The following is a 19,604-nucleotide window of genomic DNA, read 5'->3' on the forward strand; positions in this document are numbered from 1 at the left end:
TGGGAGGCTAAGGGAGTCTAGTTCTCAGGTAAGTGTCTTCCTCTCTTCCTTCCTTCCTTCTTTCTTTTTTTCCTTCCTTTAAATTTCTTTAAATTATGAAAGTAACAGATATTCATCATACAAAACCAAATTGCATGTAACTGTATGAGGCATTAAAGGTCCTTAATCTCTACCCTCCCTTTCTCTCTTTCCCTTTTCTTTCTTTCCTTCTTTCCTTCATTTTTTAAAAAATTATGGGAGTAATACAGGTTCACTGTAAAGTAATCAAGCAGTACAGAATGGTATGAGGCATACAGGAAACTGATTTCATTCCCATTCTTCCTTCCTATCTCTCTCGCCCCCTTCCTTCCTGTTTTCCCTCCCTTCCTCTTTCCCTTTCTTTCTCCTTTCCTTCAATTTTTAAAATCACATAGGTAACGTATGATAATTATAAAAGAATCAAGCAGTACAGAATTGTATGGTATATAAAGGAAAAGTCCTCAGTCCCTGCCCCCTTTACCAACCCACCTTTTCATGCCTGATAGACACAGAGACTTACCTTATTCCTTTTAATGATTGCATAGTATTCTGTAGAGAGAATGTCCCATGATTTATTTATGGGGTGTGAGGTAAGTTTCTGAAACATACCGTGAAATTGTTATAAAAGTTTAGAGGAAATTCAAGAAAGGTATAAATTAGATTGTTTGCTGCTGAAAATTCCATTTTATAGATAGCAATCATATCCATTTCTATAGCACTTTATACTTTGAAAATTGCGTTTGAAATATAACCTCATTTGATCCTCTTTTATAGCTGTTCTGGGAAATAGGCAGATTATTATCTCTGTTTTTACAGATAAGGAAACTGAGGCCCAGGAAAATGAAGGAACAGCAATACGGTCTCAAAGCTAGTTACGGATTCGCAGTCTGTTCCTCTTCCAGCGCTGGAAGCTGAAGCTGCCTTTCATCTTGCAAGTTATAAAAGATTTCGACATCCCCTTACTTCTAAGCTCGTAGTTTAGAAAATCCATCCAAGTCATACAAATGCCCTTATTATTCTAATGAGAATGGCAGTAGAACACTTGGTAAATATGAAGAGCTTTATTAATGGCTGGCGCTCATAGCAAGCCCAAGACTCATTTGGTTTCCTAATTGGCTTCTGTTACTTTAAATGTAAAGTGAGTCTATTCACTCCAAACCCTGCTTAGAAGTGGAAAGAAATACAATATGTTGCATTATCCTATAAAAAAATGTTTAAATCAGTAGTAAATCATTCAGAAGTGTATTTTATTTAAAATCAGAAAATGCCCATCAGCATCTTACTGCCAACCTTCTGTAATATGTTTCCATAGGATTTGTAGTTTCAATACCGTTTTGGTTGGAGAAAGGGGGACTTCCAGTGTGTTTCCCAAATAAGTAGCTTTAGTTACGATTATTTAAGGAGAGAAGGTGGATAAATGTAATGAGGTGGTCGGGTTTCTCTAAACAGGTCTGCTTTTTAAAAATAGCAATGATTTGGGAATTCCCTGGTTATCCAGTGGTTGGGACACTGTGCTTCCACTGCAAGGGGCATGGGTTTGATCCCTGGTAGGTCCCACATGATGTGCAGCGTGGCCAAAAAAAAAAAAAAAACCCAAAAAACAACAACAACAAAAATGATTTAAAAATAGCAATGCTTTGATGAGTTACTTTTGTTAATAAGATCTTGCATAATGCTTCCTCCAAAAAGTTTAGGATCATTAAAACAGCAAGTTGTTGGGTTGAAGTTGTGTGCATTAATGTTGAATATATCACATTGTGTAATTATGCATTTAATGGCTGCCTTCCCCTCTGGACTAAGTGCCTCGTGAGGGCAGGAATCTCTGTCTTGTCTTCCCAGCACTGTATTCCCAGTGTACAACACGGTGTCTGACACATAGTAGGCACTCGATAAAATGTGTTAAACGGATATGCAGAAAAATCAGTCGGTGAGGTTGCAGCCAGGCTGCATAACTCAGGCAAGGGTCTATACCGTGGCTGCTGCCATGGCTTTGAGCATGAGGAAAAAGTCTTGTGTGGGATGCGAAGGAAAAGTATAGTCTCATGTACTCGGAGATCGTTTGTTCTGAATCTGAACTGGGCATATTTCTGACTTTTTGAACGCAGGTTTAGACAATGAAAGAACACATCATATATCAGAGGCTTTATCTCATGTTGAGTTTTATCTTTCTCTCAGGTAAGAAAATGTATTATTATCTTTTTCAATATCTCATGGACAGTAGGTTACCGAAATAAATCATTTGAAAAATTGCTGGGCTGCCTCTCAATGGCTTCCTGTCGGTCCATATGGCTATAGGACAAGCTGGAGCTTCAGCAAGTGAATCCACTCTCTCAGGATTCCCTGTGACTGGTGGAGAACTGGCCCCAAGTACACAGTAGCTTGGACTACTGCTGTCTTTGACATATCTTAATGAAACTCTGACATGCCATTTGGTGGCTAATACACACCTAACATAAGATTTGGGTTTTCTTTTAGGCTGTTTTCTCTTATGCATAATGCTTTATTTAAAGCTCCCTGGAGCATTATGATATCATCTTTCTGTCTCCATTATATATATATATATATATATATATATATCAACAATCATAGAGTATAGACAGGGAAGCTGAGGTGTGACAAACAGGCATCTGTTCTGGGAGGCCCAGTCCTTGCCTAAACTCTGATCAGAATGGAGATAGATTCTGTCTTTGTTTCTATTCTGCAGCAAATAGATGATGGAGACAGTTGAACGGAAGTAGCTGGTAATTTGGAGACATAAGAACGAGGTTGTCTTGGAAGACTGCAATCTCGTCCATGTTAAGTGAATTCAGTTGGTAATATTGCTCATTTAGCACATCAGTCTTAACTAAAAGGCCATACATGCCCATGAGGGACAGTTCCTTGATGAAACAGAAGTGGGGTTTGATTTGAGTGGCCCTCAGATTTGAGAGCTGATCTTCTGGAAAAATACCAAATCATCATCGCCATCAACAACAAGCACTGACTGTGTGCAGAGCCTGATGGGAAACCATGTTTCTTATCATAAAGCTTGAAGTGGCATCTAGGGGGCACAGTGGCAACTGTGTCGCCTGGCCTTGACTACCTGCTAGGATGTTGATTTCTCTTTTCCCTGACTATTTCCTCAAAGGCAAGAAACTGTGTTTGCTCCATTTCTTTATCCAAAACATCCAGCACAGGTCTTGACACACAGCTTGTCAGTACATATTTGCTGATTTAATAAATTGATGCAGTTTGAAATGATAAAACCTTGAACACCTGTACGGTGGTGGTGTATGTGACACAAACTCTAAGTGGATTTGTGTGTGTGTGGGCAGGGCATGGGGCATGGATAAGAGGGATCTAGGAATAGAGCGATCTAGAAGTCTTTAGTGTAGTCATGGAAGAAAAAGTGGAAGAGTGTGTGATACTGGAAGGTTAGAATGGGTTTTGTGAGGAATGTCATTGGTCAATGAAAATTATGATAGATGTGCAGATTGTAAACCTTCAAATCCATGAGGCAAGGCAGTGTTTCTTTTAGGTTATTAAACAGTTTTCATTGTCCTTCAGTTGGTGAGAAAGTCATCATTTTCTTCCTGGAACAAAAATTGGTTCTTGAAAAAAATAGTATGACTAAGGTTCAGTCCCCTTCAGGCTCCAGAAGAGTCACCAGCCTCCCAACTGTGAGGGTCATCGTGGGAGACAGGGCGAGGGCCAAGCCTAGATCGGGCAGAGGGTGATTCAGATGCTGTCGCTGGATGAGGCCTGAGTGTGGAGCAAAACCATGTCCATGGAGGAAATACCAAGGGTCAAGAAGAAGAAGTCAAATCATTGTAAAGTCTAAAGGTGAGAGCAGTGCCAGAAAGAAGGGAGGAAGACTGAGGTCAGGAACTGAATAGTTGCAGAGTGGAGCGGGGGAGGGAGGAAGAAAGGGTAGACTGTAAGGAATAAAACAGAAATAGCCTCTGGGCTCCCTGCTTTTATTCTTGCTCTGCGATAGCCTATTCTCAACACAGCAGTCAGAGCCATCCTTTGATGTATTAAGTCAGATCAGTCACTCTTCTACTCAAAACTTGCCAATATGTCTCCATCACAATTAGAATACAATCCCAACTCTTTAATTAGCCCTAAAAAGCACTGCGCTATCTGGTCTCAGTGCCTCTTGGGCCTCATTTCCTACTATGCTTCCTCTCCCTCTCTCTCACTCCAGACACACCAGCTTCCTTCCTAGTCCTTGAGAATGGCAAGCATAGTCCCACCTCAAGGCCTTTGCGCATACTATTACCCATGTCTGGGTCACTCTTACTTCACATCTTTGTAACCCTGGCTCTTTTTCATCTCCTAGGACTAAACTAAAATGACTCTTCTTCATAAGTTTTTTAAAATGTGTATTTATTTATTTAGTTTTTGGCTACTCGACTTGCAGGATCTTAGTTCCCCAACCAGGGATCAAACCCGTGCCCCCTGCAGTGGAAGCGTGGACCTCTAACCACTGGACCGCCAGGGAAGTCCCAAATAACTCTTCTTCGGAGAGGCCTTCCTTAACTATCTGATTGAATGTAGACGTTCCCGTTCCCCTCATCCCTGCCCCTCGCATTATCTAGCTCATCAGCCTGTTAATTTCCTTCCGAGTACTGTTCACAATTTGTAATTCTCTCTCCTTGTTGAGTGACTGCTTCTCTCTCTCTGGAATGTTAAACTGACGAAGGCCAGGGACCTGGTGTGGACATGTGTTCGCTCTATCACTGCACTCCAACACTGCCACATAGTTGGGCCTCAGTGATCATCAGTGTCAAGTAAATGAATGGTCCAGGGTACTTCTGGCTTTATGAGTAAGGGCATCCATTTTGTTGGGTGAGACATGGGCCTTGGGCCCAAGTTTTGAAGGAGCAATCTCATTACCTTTGTGAGGGTAATTCTTTTGCCTCCCATTCCAACAAGAACTCTTGGCAGGCCACATGCGTGGTCAGCAACCTGGGTACTGGAGGAGAGGACATGTTGGATAACTCTGTAACTGGTGACTGGTGAGAGAAATGAGGCTCAAAGTTGGATGCTTCTATATATGGCAGATCTGGTTTTTTGGTTTTGTCTTTTTTTACATTTGTAGAGGGCAAAGTTATTCATTGATGGTAGGAAATTTCTTCCATATACAATGTTCCAGGCTTAATATATCATCTGTTTTTATTAACTAATTAATTTTTATTGAAGTATATTGATTTACAATATTATATTAGTTTCAGGTGTACAACATAGTGATTCAGTATTTTTACAGATTACACTCCATTAAAAGTTATTACAAGATAATGGCTAGAATTCCCTGTGCTATACAATATATCCTTGTAGCTTATTTCATACATAATAGTGTATACTTTTTAATCCCCTACTCCCTTATTGTACCTCCCCCTTCCTTCCCCCACTGGTAACCACTAGTTTATTTTCTATACCTGTGAGTCTGTTTCTGTTTTGCATATACATTCGCATTACATTTTAGAGTTCACATATAAATGATATACTGTATCCAGTGTCTGACTTATATCACTAAGCATAATATTCTCTAGGTCCATCCACGTTGCTGCAAATGGCAGGCTTTCATTCTTTTTTATGGCTGCGTAATATTCCATTATATAGATATAGATATAGATATCACATCTTCTTTATCCAATCGTCTGTTGATGGACACTCAGTTTGCTTCCACATCTTGGCTCTTGTAAATAGTGCTGCTTTGATTGTTGGGTGCATATATCTTTTTAAATTAGAGTTCTCATTTTTTCCAGATATATACTCAGGAATGGAATTTCTAGGTCATATGGTAACTCTATTTTTAGTTTCTTGAGGAACCTCTATACTGTTTTCCACAGTGACTGCACCAATTTACATTCCCACCAACAATGTACAAGGGTTTAATCTAAAGATTAGTTGGTTACTCACAAGACCAGTGGGAAGTATAGGCAATAGATGGCAGTAGCTCTGGGCCTCTGTGGTTGTCCACAGGTTGGCTATGGTGATGTGGGTAATGAAGCTCCCCAGTATCAAGCATGAATCTACTGTATCTACTCAGACAGCCATGGGTCTGCCAGCACCTGGTCTACCAAGTTTTTCAATGCTCCTGGCTATTCATTTGCAAGGATTTGTGATACTAAGAGCCAGAAGAGCCCTTTTATGAGTGAGTAATGACATTTCCTAGTTGAGGCAGGCATGGTGCGCCCTTGGCAGAATGCTTACCTTCACAGTGGGCAGTTTCTCTACAGGATTGAAACAGCCAACGACTCCGGTGGGACCCATCCCCCAAATCTGCTCTGCCCCCTCTCCCTCCTTGAATAGAAGGTATTGCCAGGTGGTTAGCTGGGCCTTGAGCCTTATGCAGTATTATGAGTTGAATTGTTTCCCTCCCACAATTCATATGTTGAAGTCCTAACCCTCAGCACCTGAGAATGTGATCGTGTTTGGAAATAGGGTCATTACAAATGTAATTAGTCAAGGAAAGATGGAGTCACACTGTAGTAGTGCGGACCCCTAATCCAATATGATGGTGGTCCTTATACAAAGGGGACATCTGGACACAGACAAGCACACAAGAAGAAGGCTGTGTGAGGATAAAGGCAGCGATTGGGGTGATGCAGCAGAAGCCACGGAACACCACATATTGTCAGTAAACCACCAGAAACTAGGAGAGAGGCCTGGAACAGATTTTTCCCTCAGAGTCCTCAGAAGGAAGCAACCCTGCTGACACTTTGGCCTCAGACTTCTAGCCTCCAGAACTGTGAGACAATACATTCCTGTTGTTTGTGGTACTTTGTTACAGCACCCTAGCAACTATTACACTCAGACTCTGATGCTCGGTCAGGTTCTCTGGATCAGAACTCTTGGGTAAAGTAGAGGAAACAGGTCACCTCATGGGGGAGAAACAGTGACCAGATCATGCCCACAGTGCCCAACCAGGGGTAAACCTCATTCGTCCACTCCTCCTAAGATGATGCAGGGCAGTGCACCTAGAATCTCAGTCCCCTAACCTTTGAAATACTTTCACATTTCAAGGAGAATCTTTGCCAAGAGAGGACAGGAAAACAAGTATAGAATATATCTGATGATTACTAATGCTGTCTCAGAAAATAAAGGGACTTTACTGAAAAAAAGTCATGCAAATTATCTATCTCTTAGAGTTCTAAACGTCTTATTCACTGCCTTTAATTTAATTAATTTATTTGTTTGTTTATTTATTTATTTATCAGCCACGCCTCGCAGCTTGCGGGATCTTAGTTCCCTGACCAGGGACTGAACCCAGGCCATGGCAGTGAAAGCCTCCTAACCACTGGACCCCCAGAGAATTCCCTCACTGACCTTTATTTTTTTTTCATGGTCCAAGTATGTGGCGATTTTTATTAAGAACAACTTTGGTTCTAAGAATTCCACCTTGAATTCTGTAATGCTTTCCTTTAAAAACAATTATACAAGAGCAAATACAAAGAATATTAAATTATGAAAACAAATCCATTAAGGCTCCCTTTATATATATTATATACACTCAAACAAGTCAAGATTTTTCAGAGTAGAAGAATAAAGTCAAATGTGATAGCTTAGAAATCAACACTACTTTAGGGTGACTAGAAAACACTGAGCTATTTTAAGAAAACCGCAGAGTGGAAAAATGGAGCCATTTTTGTCCAAAAATGTGGCTCAAAGCACTGTCCATGAGTCCTAGGGGTTTGGACTGTACAGCATTGAAGTGTGAGGGGGGAATGATGCCTTTTTAAACTCAGGCTTATGAGCCGAGCTGATCTGGCAACTACAAAGAGCTTCTCTATCTGTACGTTCCACTGTTCACTGAGGAGACATCAGTGAACACTGATTCAATACAATGAACACTTGACACAATTTACAAGTCTTTTGGCCAGACCTTGGACCTAATCACTAATAATTTTGCAGATTTGCCTCACTGACTTTTTTTTTTTTTTTTTTTTTGCGGTACACGGGCCTCTCACTGTTGTGGCCTCTCCCGTTGCGGAGCACAGGCTCCGGACGCGCAGGCTCAGCGGCCATGGCTCACGGGCCCAGCCGCTCCGCGGCACGTGGGATCCTCCCGGACCGGGGCACGAACCCACGTCCCCTGCATCGGCAGGCGGACTCTCAACCACTGCGGCACCAGGGAAGCCCAACCTCACTGACTTTTAAAATGGATGTATTTGTTACTTTTGGGGTCTGATGGGGAGAGGGAACTATCTCCTGATCTTTTGCCAAAGGTTCTCTAAAACAGAGGGCAGGGCACAAGTTCAGTCTGTAGTTCAGAATTTGTCATCCTATGCCAGATGCTTCACCCACAGCACTGATACTTTTGCACAAGGGACAGCCCTCCATATGCTCACCTGTCAGCTTCCAACTCAGTACCCTAATATAGGGAACAATGATTATATTCAGTAAATAGCAGTAAAGTACCTACTACGTGCCAACCATTATGCTGAGCACTGGAAACTGGCAATAGTGGCCAAGACTCCAGTTATACTACTGCCCAGAAAATCAGATAATACAAAAGTAGGAGCATTCTGGGAAAAACTGGCATTGTTTTATGCTCAGTGAATTCAATTCTGCTTTAAAAATTGCTTAAACTTGGCATCCTCAGGCAAAGCAGTTTTAGAATTTAGCAAAAAGCAAAATAGAATGACATCTTGAGTGAGTATTGTGGCAATATGGCAAGAGTATTATTTTCCCTCTGGCTCCGCCAGAGAAAGACCTGGGGCACATTCTCTTGCTATATCAATCTGCTAGAGAGTTATAAAATGGTAGCTGGCAGATAAAGATATCATGAGAAAAGAAAACTACACACCAATATCCCATATGAATCTAGATGCAAAAATTCTTAACAATATACCGGCAGACTAAATCCAGCAGCGTATTGAGGATTATCTACCCTGATCAAGTGGAATTTATATTAGGAATGCAAAGGTGTTTCAGCATATAAAAATTCATCTACCAATGTAATACACTACATTAATAGATTGGAGAGAAAAAAACATATGATCATCTTAATTGATGGAGAAAAAACATTTGACAAAATCCAACACCGTTTCATGATAAAAGCACTCAACACTCTAGAAATAGAAGGAAACTTCCTCAAGCTGTAAAGGGCATCTATGAAAACCTAATAGTGAACATCATACTTAATTGTGAATAGGTAAAATCTTCCCCTAAGATCCGGAACAAGACCAGAATGCCCACTTCTGCCACTTCTATTCAGTATTGTGCTGGAAGTTCTAGCCAGAGAAATTGGACAAGAGAAAGAAATAAGACATCCAAACTGGAAAGAAAAAGTAAAACGATCTCTGTTTGTAGATAATACGATCTTACACAAAGAACATCCTAAAGAATCTGAAAAACAGATGATTAAGTTAACAAACAAATTCAGCAAATTGCAGGATACAAGAGCAACACATAAAAATTAGTAGTACATTCTATGCACTAACAATGAACAACCTGAAATGAAGTTAAGAAAACAATTTCATTTACAATACTTTCTAAAAGAATAAAATACCAAGGAATAAATTTAACCAAGTAGGTGAAAGACTTCTACACTCAAACCACGAACATTGCTGAAAGAAATTAAAGAAGACCTAAGTAAATGGGAAAAACCCCATGTTTACAGATTTAATATTAAGATGACAATATACCTCAAAGAGATCCAAAGATTCAAGGCAAACTCTATCAAAATCCCAATGGTCTTTTTTAGGGAGTTCCCTGGTGGTCCAGTGGTTAGGACTCGGTGCTTTCACTGCCGTGTGCCTGGGTGCAATCCCTGGTGGGGGAACTAAGATCCCACAAGCTGTGCAGCGTGGCCAAAAAGAAAACATTTCAATAAATAAAAAAAATTCCAATGGTCTTTTTTACAAACATGGAAAAGCCAATCCCACAATTCACAAGGAACTGCAAGGAACACTGAATAGCCAACACCACCTTGAAAAAGAACAAAGTTGGAGGACTCACACATCCCGATTTCAAAACCTACTACAAAGTGCAATAATCAAAAGCAGTGTGTTATTGGCATAAGGATAGACATAGATTAATGGAACAGAATTGAGAGTTCAGAAAGAAACCCATACATGTATGGTCAATTAATTTTCCACAAGGGTGCCAAGACCATTCAATGGGGAAAAATAATCTACTTAACAAATGGTGATGGGAAAACTGGGTATGTAAACATATATGCATGTATACATACAAATACATGTAAACACATGTAAAAGAATGAAGTTGGACCCCTACTTCACACCATATATAAAAATTAACTCAACATGTATGAACAATCTAAATGTAAGAAGTACAACTATAAAATTTTAGAAGAAAGCATAGAGGTAAATCTTCATGACCTTGGATTTGACAATAGATAGGTTCTTAGAAATGACACCAAAAGAACAAGCAACAAGGGCAAAAACAGATAAATTGGACTTCATCAAAATTAAAAACTTTTGTGCATCAAAAGACACTATCAAGAAAGTTAAAAGACAGCCTACAGAAAGGGAGCTATATGCAGGTCATATATCTCATAAGGTCCTAGTATCCAGAATACATAAAGACTGCTTACAACTCAACAATAAAAAGACAACCCAGTTAAAAATGGGCAAAGGGGGCTTCCCTGGTGGTGCAGTGGTTGAGTCCGCCTGCTAATGCAGGGGACACGGGTTCATGCCCCGGTCCGGGAAGATCCCACGTGCTGCAGAGCGGCTGGGCCCGTGAGCCATGGCCGCTGAGCCTGCATGTCCGGAGCCTGTGCTCCGCAACGGGAGAGGCCACAACAGTGAGAGGCCTGCGTACCGCAAAAAAAAAAAAAAAAAAGGGCAAAGGACTTGAATAGAAGATATGCAAATGGTCAACAAGCACATGAAAAGATGCTCAATGTCATTAGTCGTTAGGGAAATGCAAATCAAAACCACAATGAGATGTCACTCACACCCTCGAGGATGGTTATAATACTAATTTAAAAAAACCCAGAAAACAACAAGAGTTGGCAAGGAGGTAGAGAAGTTGGAACCCTCATATGTTGCTAGTGGGAATGTAAAATGGAGCAGCCACTGTGGAAAACAGGTCAGCTGTTACTCAATAAGTTAAGCATAGAATTACTATATGACCCACTCCTAGGTATATACACAAAAGAAATGAAAACATGTGTTCAAACAAAATGAATAACATGAATGCTCATGGCAGCACTGTTCATAATAGCCAAAAGGTAGACACAACCCAAATATCCATTAATACATGAATTAATTTTTAAAATGTGGTATACCCATACGATGGAAATTATTCAGCCATATAAAGGAATGAAGTACTGGCACATGCTACAACATGGATGAACGTTTAAGACACTACGCTAAGTGAAATAAGCCAGACACAAAAAGCCACATTGTATGATTTCATTTATATGAAATGTCTAGAATAGGCAAATCCACAGAGACAAAAAGCAGATTAGTGGTTTCCAGGGGCTGATGGGAGGGGCAGATGGGGAGCGACTGCTTAATTGGTACAGGGTTTCCTCTGGGGGTGATGAAAAGTTCTGGAACTAGATAATGGTGATGATTGTACACCATCGTAAATGTACTAAATGCCACTGAATTGCTCACTTTAAAATGATTAAAATGGTGAATTTTATGTTCTGTGTATCTTCTCGATACAAATACAATGATGCCTGGCACTCCTGGGGGCTGTAACATAGTCATTTAAATGGGGTTTATGATAAGGTTTCCCCAACAGGGAAAACACTTATGTCATAATGTTAAGTGAGGAAAGCAGGGTACCACATTTTTCATACAATATGATCTCAGCCACATAGAAATGAGCAAAACCCATGCACAGAACCAAAACAGCAAAAGAAATATTGTAAAATGTTAATGGTGGTTGTCTCTGGGTGGTGGAACTCTGGCTGAGTTCGTTCTCATCTTTTTACTTTCTAATACTTTCCATTTTTTTCTTTTAAAAAGCATGTACAGTATCACTTTTATAATGGAAAAAACACCTCTTTTTTTTTTAAAGTGGGGGAAACAATACATGTAATTTAAAACAAAAGGAAACAGAGGATAGAGGCGAAGAGACACAGAGGATGGCCAAATCAATTGCTTCAGGGGAGCAATCATGCAATTTGAACTTGAAAATTGCCAGGGAACAGATGGCAGCGTTCAAGCAGACATCTGCAATGGATAGTTAAATCATATGCAAAGACACAAGTGGCTTTTGAAGTGGGCCCTGGAGAGGCCCGCCAGAGAACACTGGTTGCCTGGCCAAACAGAAGGGCAAAGCTTCTGTCCCAACTCATCACAGCCCAGCCTCCTCCAAGCCCTGCTCAGGGCCTGGAGGCTGCAGCAAGGGCTCAGCGCAGACGTGCTTGCATGTGTGAGGGCGCAGAAGAGGTTGTGGAAGAAGAGGCCTCTAATAATGACAATGGCAAACATGGCAGCTGACATTTACACGGGGCTTCGCAGTTTATCAACTTTCTCACAAACGTGACCTAAACATTAGTTGTTGCATCAGTTTGTTAGTTATTGCATCAGCTTTCATAACGTCCCTACGAGGTAGGTAATTATTACTCCCATCTTACCGTGGAGGAATGAGGTTCAGAGAAGTGACGTGAGTTTAACATTCATATAGTGCTCACTGTATGCCAGACGCTGTCTTAAAAGCTTTCACATGGGGGAGGGATAAATTAAGAGTTTGGGATTAACATGTACACACTACTATATACACATTACCATATGTAAAATAGATAACCAACAAGGACCTACTGTATAGCACAGGGAACTATATTCAATATCATGTAAAAACCTATAACGGAAACGAATCTGTAAAACAATATACATATTATATATGTATATATATTATATATGTATACATAATATATATGTATATCCAAATGACTTTTGTGTGCACCCGAAACTAACACAACATTGTAAATCAGCTATACTTCATGAAAAAAAAATTTTTTTAATTTTAAATGCTTTTACCTGCATTCATTTCCCATGTTCACACAGCTAGGAAGGGGCAGAACTGGGACTTGAATCTGGCCTTTTTGGATTCCACTACACCACACTTCTGCTCAGATCTAAGCAAGACTTACCTCTGTCTGCAGAACCTTAAGGATGGCCACAAGTGGTTTCTATCTATCTGTCCTATGTATCTATGTATGTATGTATATATGTATGTATGTATGTATCTATCTATCTACCTATCATCTATCCATCCTTATTTTTCTGATTATAAATGTAACACATTGTTTATTAAAAAACGCAAATATTACTGAAATAACATAGAAAGTAAAAATCTCCCTAAATCTCAAACCTGAAGATACTCATTCTTATCTGGAGTGTATTCTTTCAGATTTTTTTCTAGTGTATGCCAGCACACACATTTTTCTCTTATTTTTGAAATAGGATAATACTATATCTATACTTATGTAACTCCCATTTCACATAATAGTAAACCTTGGAAATCTCTCCATGACTCTATACATCTACTCTGTTTTACTATTCCAGCGTATAGAGGTGACAATTAACTTCTTGAGACATAGAGATTCTCCTCTTTTTTTCTCAATTACAAACAATGCTGCAATAAATATCCTTGTACTTGCAGCTTTGTACACATGTATGTTTGTCTAGAATAAATGGATAGAAATGGAATTGCTGGGTCAAAAGCATATGCACAATTATGTACAATTAAAATTTTCATAGATATTGGAAGGCAAAAAATGGTATCTTATCGTTGTTCTAACTTGTGTTTTAAAAATAGTGAGAGCCCATCTTTTTATATTTCTGATTTAGTTACTTGCTTGTTCATGTCCTTTGGCAACTGGTTTTATACTATCTTACTGCAGAGAGCAGAGGCCCTTGTAGAGCATGTGAAATTATGATACATTCTCTTTTAAGGGACAAGTAAGCCCTGGAGATTTATGTTCACCATAATAACCATTCTTAAGTGTTGTATTTGACGTCATTTTGGAGGGCTGGACAGAAAAGCAATGTTAACCAACCATAATTGAGACTTGGGTTTCACAGCAATTATTGCCATGTGGGATTAACTCTTGATTTATTAGCCACATGAAAGATGATGATACTATAATCACATAAGCCAAGGACAGAAAAGAGTACTTGCTCATCCACCATGAATGGTTCAGAAATAGCTCCCTGGCAGGTGGATGCTATGAGTTCTGGCGTATGGTTCTGTGTGTGTGTGTGTGTGTGTGTGTGTGTGTGTGTGTGTGTGTGCAGGCGAGTATGTGTAGGCAGACATGTATTTATTTGCTTTTGGAAGATACTCAGTGGAGGAATGGAGGGAGAGAATTCTGTAGGGCTAGGGAGTATCTAGAAGCTTTCATATGGGGACATCTTCCCAAAGCAGGGAAGTTGTCACTTCCTGCCAGCCTGTGTAGTGTGCTCTTACAGCTGTCAGTTCTAGAGTGGCGGTCCCAACATTACACCCCTAATTCAGAGAAAGGTTAACATTCCATTCTGCCATAAAGCTCTTTTTGCTTTGTCTTGGGCTGTGCTGGGAGTGGAATTAAGTTGATGTTCGGCAAGCCTCAGATATTTGCCTAGTGCCCTGGGTTGTGAGGTATGCGATGGTGATAGTATCATGATTCATTAATAGCTACCTATGAAACAAAGGGCATACTCAGTTTATACTTTCATAGATATTGCCAAATTGCCCGCCAAAAGACTGTACCAACGCGCATGTCCTTCAGCAACATTTGAGAGCACACATCATGTCACTTAATCTTCAAACAATCTTGCAAGGACAGCAGGTAGGGGTGTTATTTGGCGTAGACTATAGTGGTGGCCCTGGGTTGTGCATTCATGCAACACTGTGGCCCTGAATTCCCATTTTACTGAAGCAAACGGTGAGGCATCTGGAGGTTAAGTTACTTGCTCAAAGCGACCCACCTGATGAGCGTCAGAGCTGGGATTCCAACCCAGGTTGCCTGACTGCAGAGCCAGTGGTAACCAGGTACGTGGCCGTCTTGAGCCTCTTAAAGCTGCAGCCCCCTTAGTGAGGAAATGGAAAGGAGGAATCAGGATACACTCCGGGCAGCGCCCTTTCTCCCTTTCCTGAACGCAAACGGAAGCCCTGCAGCTTCAGCATTGTCCATCCTTCAGGCCCCTGTCAGTGCCTCAGTGAGAAGCCGTCTCCAGAGACAGAATAAATCAGGTAATTTGGCTCAGGAAAAGGCATTGGGGAAATAAATTGCTGTTGCACCGTGAATACAAGAAGGCAGTTAGGTAGATGGAAATAGTCATCTTTTGATTATATGAGTGAGGATTATGTGCAGCAAATTTTAAGTCCAAGCTACCTTTTCCTTGGTCTCCCCCCAACCCCACTTCTAACCGCCCCCTCAAAGTGTTCAGTTGGTGTGTGCTCTGGGAACACTAATCTAACTTTTCTTATTAGCCCAGGCAAAATATAATTAGGAAGAAGCTCTTCTGCCAAAGTCAAGTCACATGCTAACGTCAAATAGAGATGATTTTTGTATATCAACTATTTTGGCTTACTTGCACCGGTATTGACTCATAATAGTATTGTATAATCTGGATTTGGCTCTATGGCTAAAAAAGATGTTAAAATTGATTTTTTTGTTACAAAAAATTTCATTTGTTTTCTCTTTTCCCTCCCCCAAATGTGGACAGGTGCACTTTCACTAAAAGGAAAAAGGTTGGATTTTTATGGCAGAGCTGACACATATGTGAGCCTGACCAACACCATTCCCGAACTCAGTCGATTCACAGTATGCGTTGACCTGCGATTTGTGGGTGCCAGATCAAATGATTGGATGGCCTTCTCCTATATTACTAAAACTACTTTCCTGGGTAGAGAAGACATAGACCTTGGACTTGCAGGAGACCATCAGCAGCTAATCGTGTACAACTTGGGCAAGACCTTTTACATCCGTTACCACCTGACTCCATTTCAGTGGCACACAATATGCTTGATATGGGACGGTGTGAAAGGCAGATTAGAGCTCTTCCTGAGTAAAGAAAGGATACTGGTAATGATCGATCAGCCACAAAACCTGGCGCCTAATGGGACGCTGGTTCTAGGACATTTTCGCAAGAAAGGGGATGACCGTGTTAAAGACATGGTTCCTAGGTTCACCAGCAGCTTGTACTACTTTCAACTCTGGGACCACATCCTGGGAAGTGAAGAGTTTATGAAGTGTTTGAGCGGAAACGCGGTTAGTTGGGAAGAAGACGTTTGGCTCATCAACAAGATCATTCCAACCGTTGACATGAGAGTGCGCTGCGGTGAGTAACTGATGAATTGTCTTCCTTAGCAAGGGTAGTGGTGGTGCAGAACTCTTCTGCTTGCTACTATAAACAACCCACTCCTAGGCCCAGGCTCTGTCTTCCTCAGAGGGGCCCAAGGTTGCCACAGTTTTGTCGTCTACTTTTTAACGTAGAGCAAATAGTACTTTTTGTCTTGTATTTTGATATGATTTCAAACTTACAGAAAAATTGCAAGAATAGGACAAAAATTTTCTATATATTCTCTACCCAGCTTCACTGTTACATTTTCCCCATATGTTTTATCATTCTCCCTCTCTCTCTGTCCCCTTCTCTTTCCCCACTCCATACACACACACACTCTCTCTCTCTCTCTCTCTCTCTCACACACACACACACACACACACACACTCACAAACTGTTTCTTAATAATTTAAGATTAAGTTGCAGACATAGGGCCTCATTTCCCCTAAATATCTCAGTGTGTAATTTCCTGAGAATAAGGACATTCTCTTACATAACCACAGTACAGTTGTCAAAATCAGGAAATTTAACATTGATATGGTACTAATATCTAATTCATAGTCCATATTCAAATTTAGCCAATTGTACTAATAATTTCTCTTATAGTTATATTTTACTTGGTCCAGGATCCAATTCAGGATCATACATTGCATTTAGTTATGGTGTCTCTTTAGATTCTAATGTGGAACAGACCCTTAGTTTTTCCCTGTCTTTCATGATGCCAATTTGTCTCAATACCAGTGACGGTAACTTTGATCACTTGATGTTAATGATGACAGATTTCTCCACTGCAAAGTTACTCTTTTTCCATTATAATTGAGTAATTTCCTGAGAGATATTAGGAGGCTATATCAATATCCTCTTCTTATCAAACTTTCACCCAGTAGTTTTATATCTATCGACGATTCTTGCCTCAATCACTTATTACTATGATGACTGCCAAATGACGATTTTTAGAACTCCATCATTTTTCTACATTTATTAGTTAGCATTCTATTGTGAGGGAGAGTGTTCTCTTCTACATTTACTTATTTATTCCTTCAGTTGTTTATATGTTTATATCAGCATGAATTCATGGACTCTTAGTTTATTCAATGGGTTGCAATCTGTTGCTGTCATTTATTTTATCGCTCAAATTGGCCCAGATTTGGCCAGTGGGAGTCCTTCAGTCTGGCTCTTGTGTTCTTTTGACACATTCCCATTATTTTTCGAGCACTTCCGTACTTTCTAGCACAACAAGATGTTACAGGCTCATCTTGTAGTCTTCCCACTCAGCCCAAGAATCAGCCATTTTACCAAAGAGCCCCAGTCTTTGGTATTGATAATTGATAATACCAATATTTGATATTGATAAACCAATTCATTTTTCTTTTGAGAGCAATGACGTTGTGGGAGAACTGTTAGATGGAATTCTTGTAAGAAAACTGGGTTTTTGGAATTACACATGTATTTCCTCCCTTCTTTCCAGTTTTTAGGAGGAAATATAAGGTTGATTTTCTCTGTACAACCCCACTCTCCCGTCAGATCCAATCTTCTCCATCGTCAACAGCTGCAGTCCTGAAGCGTGGGTAAAGTCACTGATAACAGCAACAAGATAGAATTTTTTCTCATTTCCTGAAATGTTCACTTATTCTTAGAGGAATAGTATTTACTGTTCTTATGGATTTGGGAGGGGGTAGCGAGGGAAGGGGGGCTAGATCCATGCCTAATAGGACTCCTGCAGACTATGGAGATAGGTTTTCACCAACGGTCTGGATGCTGTTTGAGTTAATGGCAGAGGGTTTCTGTGTTTCTTTGAGCTCAGACTAATGCAAAGGAACAGGAAAGCCATTCCTTTGAGCTACTACCTGAAGGCATTTGGTTTTTCTCCTTTCTGAAGGCTTGAAAATGAAAGAGAAAAGTCCTAGCTGGCTCTGATTACAAAAGCGAGCTACTAGGTTAAGCCTGAACAGCTCGCTCAAAGCAGTTTAAGGTAACTTTATCATTGATGGAAGGAACCAGAAGTATGGCTCTATTAAATCCATATGCTTAGCAGTGGTCTTTGAAAACCTAATCTGGCCAGTGAATTGCCATGGCCTTTCATACCACTTTGCTGGTAAATGACTAAATCTAACTGAAGTGATAAAGTGTTAGGTGACCCTCATTTATTTTGCTCTTTTGTACACTTTTTAATGTACAATCTATCCTCTTGGTCTGATTAAGTCTTGGTGGGCATAATATACAAATAATCCAATACAACAAACAAGCCAAAGAAAACATAACCTAAAATGACAATCAGTAAAAGGAGTAGAAAATGTTATTTCTACTATTCAGGTTCCTTCAAATGTTCTTTCCAAACCTTAGACAGGGTTTCCTAACCTGAGGTCCAGAATGGCCTTGACAGGTGAGCAAAGCCCTTGAGATGGTACGCACCATTCTAAAAATGCAAGATGAATTTTTTCCTCCGGAGGACAGTCTATAGTCTTCATCATATTCTAAAAAAATGTAATCGCTGCCTTTTACTAGGTCCTTGCCATGTGTCACCCATCAAATCAGTAGTGGAGCTGGGATTTGCACAAAGATCTGTCCTGTTGCAAAGCCCATTCTTTTCACCCCACACACCTTGCACGACTGCCTCGAAGGAGTCTGTGGCCCCAAAACAGTCATGAGCCACTCTCTTAGAAGCTTCCTTTGAAGAGAATTGCTGGTGTTGATAATCCACCTGGGGAAATTAAGCTACCAGCTATGGTCACTGCCTGTTCACCACTGAAGGAGCTGTAACACCATAGAATTTCTTCTACCTCCATCTTGCTGTCTGACATCTGGGGAAAATGAAGGCAGTTATCTGAATAAATAGGAGTGGTTACTACATGTCTAGCTTCAGCTTTTGCCTAATAAATTGATATTTATGGTCCATAGAGGGATTATGACCTTTCAAAACTAAATTTTAATGAACACATTGCTAGGTTACAATTCTCAATAAATCTATTTACACATAAACTATATATGTGTATATTTATGTATTCATGAGAACAAGGCTTTGGGGGAACATTTGCTGAAAACCATGAATGCTACCTGGGTTTAATAAACAAGTATTCACTGTAGTTGGAGATGTCTCAGGAATATTTAAACAGTGCAGTGATAAATAATAATCATGGCAAAGGTGCTAGTCATTAGTAATTTAGTTTTGGAGTAGTTTTTAAGCATTTTTTCTTTATTAAAAAAATTACAAATGCGATAAATGATTGTGAATAAAACAAACTCAAACAATGCAAAAATACATGAAGCATAAAGTAAAACCTACCCTGCGTCCTCTCCACAGAGGTGTCTATTTTTTTTTAGAAATTTTTTTCCTATGGATTT

At 40.1% G+C, this 19,604-nt stretch overlaps 1 protein-coding gene across 1 annotated transcript in view; it reads left to right on the forward strand.

Moving 5' to 3' along the window:
• The first annotated feature begins 15,017 nt into the window (after positions 1-15,017).
• The window catches only part of ADGRG4 (adhesion G protein-coupled receptor G4), a 98,485-nt gene continuing 93,898 nt past the window's right edge, over positions 15,018-19,604 (forward strand). Inside the window, 2 exon segments of the mRNA XM_032618987.1 lie at positions 15,018-15,168; positions 15,645-16,259. Of these exon segments, the coding sequence (XP_032474878.1) occupies positions 15,018-15,168; positions 15,645-16,259 (766 nt within the window).

This window comes from Phocoena sinus, chromosome X, assembly GCF_008692025.1.
Source record: "Phocoena sinus isolate mPhoSin1 chromosome X, mPhoSin1.pri, whole genome shotgun sequence".
Lineage (NCBI taxonomy): Eukaryota > Metazoa > Chordata > Mammalia > Artiodactyla > Phocoenidae > Phocoena > Phocoena sinus.